The 9,014-nt window shown below is 53.5% G+C and overlaps 1 protein-coding gene across 1 annotated transcript in view; it reads left to right on the top strand.

Annotated features, from left to right (window-relative positions):
* Nucleotides 1-3,006: 3,006 nt before the first annotated feature.
* LOC104159871 (hepatocyte nuclear factor 4-alpha-like) overlaps nt 3,007-9,014 on the top strand; it is a 17,503-nt gene continuing 11,495 nt past the window's right edge. The window contains 3 exon segments of the mRNA XM_009697891.1: nt 3,007-3,127; nt 6,880-7,054; nt 8,942-9,014. The exon segment at nt 8,942-9,014 is cut by the window's right edge and continues 21 nt beyond it. Of these exon segments, the coding sequence (XP_009696193.1) occupies nt 3,007-3,127; nt 6,880-7,054; nt 8,942-9,014 (369 nt within the window).

Here is a 9,014-nt window from a genome sequence, read left to right as displayed (position 1 = left end):
TATCAAGCACGATAGCTGATGGCATCCTTACCATAAATGCTCTATTAAATACTCTATTCTTGATCCTCATTTACTAAGAAGCATAGATCTTATTTTCAGGGAATCCTCTTTTGCTTTGGATGAATTTGCCAGTCAGGGATATATAGATAAGGCAGAATTAGTGTCATGATGTGCCGGTGTGGGAAAGGATTTACTGCTCAAAAGATAAAAATTAAATAATCACTTGGCGCAGAACACTTCATGCCCCGGAGCTGTCATGGTTTCCTTTGCAGCCTTCTCACGGCATAGGAAACGGTGCGTGGAGGGCACAGAAAATGGGGACAGGAGGAGAGAGGAGAGGGCCTGAAAGCTGAACTTCCCCTGAGCACCTGGTCTGGGAACAGCCTTCGCCTACCAGTGGGGGTTTGCCAGCTACAAGCTGTCTCTCTCTGGAATAAAAATGACAAAACATCTTCTGTAGGACAGAAGTGTTTGAATCAGCCTCACAAACGGCTGCTGACTCAAACATCTCCAACCTAAAACAGCTGCAGGGCTGTGGGGTCCTGTTGACTAGTACAAGCCATGACTACTTTGGCAAGCTCTCCCAAAACCCACCACGCAGGGATGTCGAGGAAGACAAGGACAGACTTCCCTGGCAGAACATCCCTGGGCAGACATCATCTCCCACAGCAAACGGTGCCCAGGGAGCAGCCGGTGCGTTTCCATCATGAGCCCATCTCCGGGGCAAAGGAAGCATGCCGTGTCCTTGGCTGGTCTGGTCCTTGACCTCCACGCCAAGACAAGGGATTTGGGAGGGGGCACCAACGACCCACAGAAGATACCGGTAGTGAGAAAACGACAATCAACACGACCCCGGGCGGAAAGTGCCACGTCCCATTGACAGTCCCGGCCTCGTGAGCCACCTAATGCTCTCCAAACTTCCCCGCTCCTTATCTGCTGCTCTCCCGCACACGCTGCCTCTCCGATTTCTATTCCCAGCCATTTTAATCCTTGCTGCCCGGGAAGCAAACGGTCTTTGCAGCCTTCCTTGCTCAGCAGGCTAAGCAAAAGGTTTGTTTTGCTGAGCAGAGCAAAACAGGCCATGCTTTTACAACATTTTACTAGACGCTGTGGCAAATCCTGCACATATTTGACCTAGTGTCTGTAGCATTTATCTAATCAAAGGGATCACTGTGGCCCGGCCAGGATTGGGACGGAGGTCCCTGGGACGAGGCCACGGAGGGGGCTATGCTCTACCTTAGCATCCCCATCCCAGTGTGCACACCACACAAATAATTTTTGGCTTTTTTTTGAAGGGAAGAGCCACCGGCACGTGAGTGCGGAGAGCTCTGGCCTGTCTCTCGGGAACACAGACCAGATGACTGTTTTCCCTGCAGCAAAGGATCATTTATCACCAGTCTCAAGTGAGAAAGCAGGGGCTCTCCCCTGTGCTCAGCTTCACTCCTGCAGACCTGTAGCCTTAGGGTAGAAGAGCTGTTTGGAAGTGCTACATAGGGCATAGTTTTGGGGGGCAAGGGCTGCTTGAACGATCCCTTGTGCTGCTAAAATGTGAACAGCAAATCATCGCTAGTGTCACTGCCCAAAGGCACGGGCTGTTGTGGAGCCAGAGACCTTGGTGTCACGTTGTGGCAGCAATGCCACCATGGCCAGGGCGGCTCGGGGTGCCAGTGGGGCCGGGGCTGCATTGGGGTGCCTGGGAAGCACAAATACAAGCCAGTTGGGAGCCCAAATCAGCAGCGTGTGCACTCAGTCATCTGCTGCTAGTTGCGAAATCACGAGGATGTTTTCAACACAGAGCGAGCTGATACCAAACCATGAATTGCTGGTTCTCCTGCGTCATGCAGCCGATGCCGTTCAGCGATCGATTAAATTCGCACTCATTGATCTTGCAGTTACACTGAAACGTCTCAGTCCTGTCTAAGGCAGAGGAGTGATGTGCCCAGGGCAGCAGGGGAGGAGAGCACCCAGGTTAGCAAGGAGGAGAGCACAGGCAGCCCTGCTGCTCGCTCCGGTCCCCCCTGCCCCGTACCAGCAGGGTTGGACCCAAGGTCTGCGTGCAGCGGCAGAACCACTGTTGGTGCTGGTGGTAGGGAGCTGGCAGCAGCTGTGCCCGCAGAAGGAAAAATCCCGCTACAGAGTAAAGTTCTGCCACGGTGTAAAAAACCTAGTGAAAATTTTAAGATGCATCAGTCAAAACCCAAGGCTGGGGGGTGTCCAGCACAGGGTGGCTCCGGCGGTGGGACAGGAGCAGCCGCGGTGATGCCCAGGGCACCCGTGCAACCTCCGGCTCCACTTGCCATTTGGGCACGGCTGCAGAGTGAGATCTGTTTATAGGGCATCCAGCCCCTGTAAAACTCAGTTTATAGGGAAGTAAAAGGAGTCATACGTTGTTACTTTGCATAGCAACGTGTAAATTGCCAGGCAGGCGCTGACCTTCTCTGACAGGGAGGGAGAAAAAGGAAAAGGTGTGGGAGGGATGGCGGGAGTGAGAGAAAGGGAAATCAGGGGGGAGAAGGCAATCAACAGTGGAGAGAAGGCAGGGACAGAAGTGAAGAGCAACCTTGTTCTCCCAGCAGGGTTTTTTCCAAGTTTTCCACCCCAGGTACAATTAAGACCAACAAAAGCAGCTCAGCATCAAGGTCAATAGCCCGGGAAGGTGTTCCCTTGTCGGCAAGCGCCTGCTCCCGTGGTCCTGCCTGTGCCCGGGAACCGGGATCGGCAAAGGACCTCGAGATTCAATAATAAACAATCAACAAGAATCACTGCTGCTCCACCAAAAAAAAACAGCTTAGCAGCGTTCGGCAGTGGGTGAGATGATTAAAGATTAACCCCCTGCCTCCTGCCTCCACCCCTCTGGGGAGTATAGGCCTTGAGGCTCAGCAAATCCTTTCAGAGAAATATTTGAAATAAAAGACAACAGATAGGGGACGCAGCGAAGGCAGAGGGAGGCAGAAGGGCCAATAGCCTCGGACAAGGGAATCGGTACAATCTGGCCCGTGTTTGCTGATGATAATGCGCCTTTCCAAAGCCCTAATAGACATGGAGATGGCAGATTATAGCTCAGCGCTAGACCCGGCGTATACCACCCTGGAGTTTGAGAACATGCAAGTGCTGGCTATGGGCAACGGTAAGTCCTCTCCGTCTTCTCCCTTCCACTGTGGTGGGATGAGCTGGGGGCTGCAGGAGAAGAAGTCCCTGGGGTGGCGATTGAAATGCTCCCGGGGAGGGCTGGTGCACGGCAGGGGTGTCAGTTCAGGGGGGACTAGCAGCTCACTCAGGGGTTTCTCCTTCCCGCAGGGAAAAATAGAGGTGGTGGAGCAATGCTGTGCTCAGTACAGGTGGGATGGTGCCCTGCAGCCCAGACACCTCGGGGATGGGCACACGCCAGGAGCGGGGTGAAATGAGAGGGCCCCACCAGACATTCAGCCCAGGGACCAAGGCTGGGGCTGAGCATGGGGGAGGGTCTCACCTCCCCCAGACCCCAACCAAAAGAAAAGATTAGCCAAAAGTTTCCGGGTGAAACACTGATGACGGCTCACCAGACAGAAGACCAAGCCTGTGGCTCCAGAGCAGAGAGCCAGTCCCACCCCAGCAGCAGCTGGAGCTGGGTTTTCCTGGGGCAGAAAGCCATTTAGTGCCTGGCAAGAGTGGAAATCACTACGAAAACAGATTCAGGCACTGCCACCACAGCTGCCCCGAGGCCATGGCCCTTCCCCGTGCAGCGCTGGGGTGCGGGGTGGCATCCCTTTCCCTGGGAGCACTGCGGGGTTAGGAGGCTCAGCCCCTGGGAAGAGGGGCAAGGGGACCTGGCGAGCATAGACGAGCGTTCCCATCCCCTCAGCGGGGTAGGATCACCCTTAACTCAACAGGATTCACAACACTGGCCCACCCATTTGGGGACCAAGAAGTCCTGGTGATTAAATGCTCAGAGATAACAGGAGATTTCTCTCCAAGTCCCCCCTAAAGTCTCTCTAAATATGAGGTTAATGACTAAACGCAGCACACCACAGAAAGTGACCCGCCGAGCCCTTTCCTCCTGCCTGCTGCGTCACCGAGGCTGCCGAGGCAGCCCTGTCCCGGGAGGGCTGTGCTGGCAGCGTGGGCTCTCCCCTCACAGCCTGTGAGGGTCTTCCCCGGGTTATGGCTCTGCTCTGTCATGGATGGGACATCGTGGTGCCAAAGTGGCTCTGCTGTGCAATAACCCCCCCACTGCCCTGGGTCTCAGCCCCTTCTCCACTCCTGGGGGCTGGTCCTACCCACCCAGGGGTCTCAGGGCCGAGAGCAGCTCCCTTCGGCTCTGCTGATGCCCATCTGGACCCTCTGGGACAAGCCCAGGTCTTGCTCCCTCTCCGTGCCCCCTCTCCCACCCAGGACGCAGAAGCTCATGCACGGGGCACTGTGACTCAGTCCCCCCGGATCAAGGGCTCCATGGGGCAGAGGGACAGGAAAATTTTATATGACGAGATCAGGTGCAATATGAAATACACCCTAGGGGTGGATGAGTCAGCTGGGTCAGGCAGCACCATCACCTCTCCTCCTCCTCTGCCCAGCTCCAGACCAGGGGCAGGTCTTGCCTCCATGGCTGCTTTGGCACCCTAGCAACTGCCCGCACGTCTGCCTGCACCTCTGCCTGCAAAATCTCTGCCTCCTATTCTGGCCAAGGAGAGCTCGGCCCCTGCCCTGCACAGCTCTGCAGCTCCAGCCCAGAGGCTGCTGCTCAGCAGTGACCAAGTTTGTCACCATCACATCCCGTGTTCAGACAGGCTCGAGGAACTCTCCACGAGCTCCTATCCTAACACAAGTCTCATCTGCAAGGTCTGAAAGTCAGATTTTTCCTTTCCTCCATTTATCTTAACTCCAAATCAATCCCGTTAAACTCATTTCATTGCAGCAGCCAGAAGCCTGCATTTCTGGCACTACAAAATAAACTTAATTGGAAAATTATCCATTAGGCAATAATTTCATTGTTGGTTGGCTGTTAGACTAAGATGTTGTAATTTCTTTGATAATGGTGCCAGTTTTTCCTGTTCTATGTTCATCTGATTACAGCATGATACACTGCTAAAAAGGGATTTATCTGAGCTGTCACAGACAGCTAAGTAACGCGATTATAGGCAGATCAGCTCTTCCTCTCTTGTGCAAGTCCTACATGTAGATGAAACTGGAAATCTATCTTTCCTTCTGGAATGACCTTCATCCAGCCGAGCCCTTGGGATGCGTTGGGAGGAAGGATGTTTTTGGAAGCAAGCTGCTTGCAGGGACAAGAGACAGCCAGAACGGGCTTGGGAGGAGCTCAGGGCTTTGGGAGTGGAGAGAGGAGCTTTGCATGGGCAGCACTGCGGCTGTGTGACAGGGTGTGCCGGGCAGGGATGCAGAGAGACAGCAAACTGACTCGGAAAGAAATATAGGAGAGACACAAGGAATTAGAAAGACAGAAAGCAGGCAGGGAAATGAAAGGTGCTGCCAGAGCCAGGGAAGGGGCTGGCTTGAGATCCCCTCTGCTAGTTTGCAGCTGGACCCACACCAGTTACTCCTGCTGAGGGATGGCAGGAGCAGGCTGCGCGGTGCCTGCTGCAACACACCTTTCTCTGCAAAATAAAAGATAAAATTGTAGCCCTGCCCCAGGCAGCATTGCCTCAGCCTCCCCTAGCACCCATGCTCCAGCTACCAAAAGGAACGTTGCTGGGACCAGCCCTTTTATAGCACCCAGCCCCCTTTCTGCTGGGTGCCAAGTGGGAGCAGCTGTGGCCCTCCCAGGGTGAGAGTTAACTGCATCCCTGCCAAACCCAGAGACCAGGGACCAATAGACTCAAGTATTAGAATCCCAGCAGGTTTCTATGGCTTTGTAGATCCTGGATATCATTTGCAACCAGGATTTCCACTGAGGCAGGGGAATGTGCCTGTGCTGATACAGGAAAATGTACATGGGAGGGGACAATTAGATCAACCGAATTAAGGGCTGATCCCTTCAGCCTTGAGGTTTGTTTGGCTTGCTGGAGGGGGTTTAGTGTAGGCCTTGTATGGTTTCAAGCCTTTCAGATGTCCTTTCCTTCGGAGGCTGCTACAATTCCCCATCCTCCCAACAGAGCCCTGCAAGTGCCAGCCCCCTCGGTCTGTGTAAGGACTGTAAGACACATCAGTCTGAGCTGTGGTGCTACCAGGCTCTGGAAGACACCCAACGTACACCCTCCTCCATGCTATGGCATCATCCTTTCTTTCTGGGTTAGCTTGATCAGTCCTTCCTTGCAGGGGTAGTGTTTGCCCACAAGAGTTTTCCAGCTGAAGTCATTTGAGTTTGTTATGCGCTGAAAGTCTTGTTCCCCTGAGGAACTGCTGTGCAGGCTGGAGCTCCGTGCCTGGCAGAGAGGCTCTCCAGCACAGGGAGCTGGTCACCTCCTTCCCCCAATAGCCTCTGCTCAGGGCTGTCTTGGGCTCTGTGCTGGAACACAAAACACCTCTCTAATAAATCAGCTGCTCACCCTGAGCTGTAATACCTCAGCTTTAACCCTGCACCAGCTTTTTCTCTGGCCACGCTACTGCAGCCCAAAGCGTCTGCAAATCCCCAAGGAATTTTGGCTCTGCTCTGTGACTCCTGCAAAGGGGGTTCCACTTTGTCTGAAGGCATCGCTGCAGTCAGGCCTTTGGGAAGAGCTGTTTCACCCCGGCACATGGGGAGATTTTGCACACTCAAAATGCAATGACTTAAGACACCCGGAGCACCCGCCACTCCTTACACACCTCTCTGACTGGCTCCTGCCACACAGCTTGGCTGCAGCTGCCCGGTTCCTCCAAAAATCAAGTCTCTCCCTGGAAACTGAGTTAGCAAATGTTGGCTGTCTGTCTCACTGTCTTCTTCTTCCTGTGCCCTTCCCCAAGCAGACACGTCTCCATCAGAAGCAGCCAACCTCAACACTTCCAACAGCATCGGGGTGAGCGCGCTGTGTGCCATTTGTGGGGACCGCGCCACAGGGAAGCATTACGGGGCTTCCAGCTGCGATGGCTGCAAAGGCTTCTTCAGGAGGAGCGTCCGGAAGAACCACATGTACTCCTGCAGGTAAGGACAGAGGGAACGGAGTTGTGTGGTTGAGACAAAACAGTTCCTAGGAGCTGAATGGCAAAGCCCTCAAAGTGCAGCAGCATGGTCCTCCATCCTCTTCATCCTCCCTGTGTCCTCCATCACCTTCCCTGACCTCATGCCCCGGCTGGGAAGGGTCAGAGACCACTCTCACCCAGGGATTGCCCTCCAGTGATCACTGGGGAAAGACCCTGGGAGGTCTTGTGCCATTCTTTTAGAGGCCAAGCACATGTTCTTCCAAATGGACATGGCCAACTGTGGATGTGGCCAGCAAGCAAGGTGATGCTGGGGGGGAAGCCCTATTACAGGGGCTGATCATCTTGCTACTCAGTGCTCTGAGTGCAGCGCAAACCCCACTCACTCCCTGGGGGCACCTCAGTGGGCTTCCATCCCTCCTCCATCACGAGATGGAAGTGTGTCTGCCATCAACCTAAAATGCTGTCACTGCCTGTTACATGATAAAAGAACACCTAAGGAGCGACAAGCTGGGCAGCATAATGTGCATGTCTCCCGAGGCTGAGGCACCCATGTTGCTCCTGCAACTCCTGCACTGCACCTTGTGTTGTTGGTGGTAGCCCGTGGCTCTCCCGTGCCATCAGCGGCTGTGACCTGCCTGCTCCCTGCTCTGTGCAACCCACATGTAGAGAGTTGCAAAGGAAACCAAGGAATTCTCAGCTCAGAGTGTATAAATTACTCGGGCTTTTTGAGTCAGTTACTCCTGATGGCCTGACAGCCGCTTGGAGACCATGAAGAGCAACATGACTCTCAAATCTGAGTGACAGAAAGCAGCTCCAGGTTGATGAGTGCATGTGAAGCACGTTATCACCTGTATGCCGGGGTTATTTAAGCTGGCTGCCCAGGGAGCCCTCTCCCCACAGCTCCAGTGGAAATGCCAAAGTGCCCAGTTCTTTGGAGACTAGGGCTTTTATGTAAGTGCTATAGAAATGCTTAAAAAGCTGCTTTCAAGCATCCATTTGGGCAAATCTTAGCTTGGGGCTTTAAAGAGCACAGTAGAAACAAGCCTTTCAAAAGCTACAGAGCACAGCAGGACTGGGAGCCCTTTCCCAGCTCTGTACGCCTTTGTCTTTACTTTGCAAGCGGGATGAATCTGCAGTAAACTAGAGCAAATTTGCAAGTGAAATTCATGCTGCAAATGGCCACCAGGCTTGTGCTGCATGCAAGAGCCACACGCGTGGCAGATCAGTGTTTGCCCTGCCATGTGTGATGGATTTGGTGATACAAGTGTGGAGGGAAGGAGCTGGTTGCTTCCCAAGTCCTCTCTGAAGTGCAGGTGGCTGCAGAGCTGTTTGCACACCAGCGATGCTGTCCAGAGGTCAGAACCAACCTGCCTGGATCCCAGACACAGCCCTGGAGAGATGCAGGGACTTAAACCCACTTCTTAAGCTTACTAGCTCAAGAACAACCCTCTATCCTTTTTTTTATTCAGAATAAATGCATTCTTCCTCCCTTCTAACTGGGATCTAACAGCCTCTTACAACAGAGGCTACTAAGTTGGCTTTGACCCTCCTGGCTCACACTTTTAACGTCACTGGGGCTGTTAGTCCATCATGAGCATCTTATGCCTGGTGGTTAGTGAGTAAGACCAGCAGCCTGATCTCCTGCATGTGACTGTCAGCTCTAGCATGTCCTTATCGAACATCCAGAGGTAGAGCAGAGAACTGAGATGTTCAATGCAAAGAAGAAACCTCAGGTTAAAATAAGCATGGAAATGGTGTAGACTGGGGCTCCTTTCTCAGGGTGAGCCTCCGGGAACCTGCTCTGAGCGTATCTTGGAGCCTGGGGCTCTGTCTTGTCCTGCCTTCAGGCTCAGTCTTTGCTGCTCCTCACACCTCTCTTTCTTCCCAGGTTTAACAGGCAGTGTGTGGTAGACAAAGACAAAAGAAACCAGTGCCGATACTGCAGGCTTAAGAAGTGCTTC

This window comes from Cariama cristata, unplaced genomic scaffold (assembly GCF_000690535.1).
Source record: "Cariama cristata isolate BGI_N322 unplaced genomic scaffold, ASM69053v1 scaffold21443, whole genome shotgun sequence".
NCBI classification, from domain to species: domain Eukaryota; kingdom Metazoa; phylum Chordata; class Aves; order Cariamiformes; family Cariamidae; genus Cariama; species Cariama cristata.
This window is presented reverse-complemented; position numbering and strand designations above follow the sequence as displayed.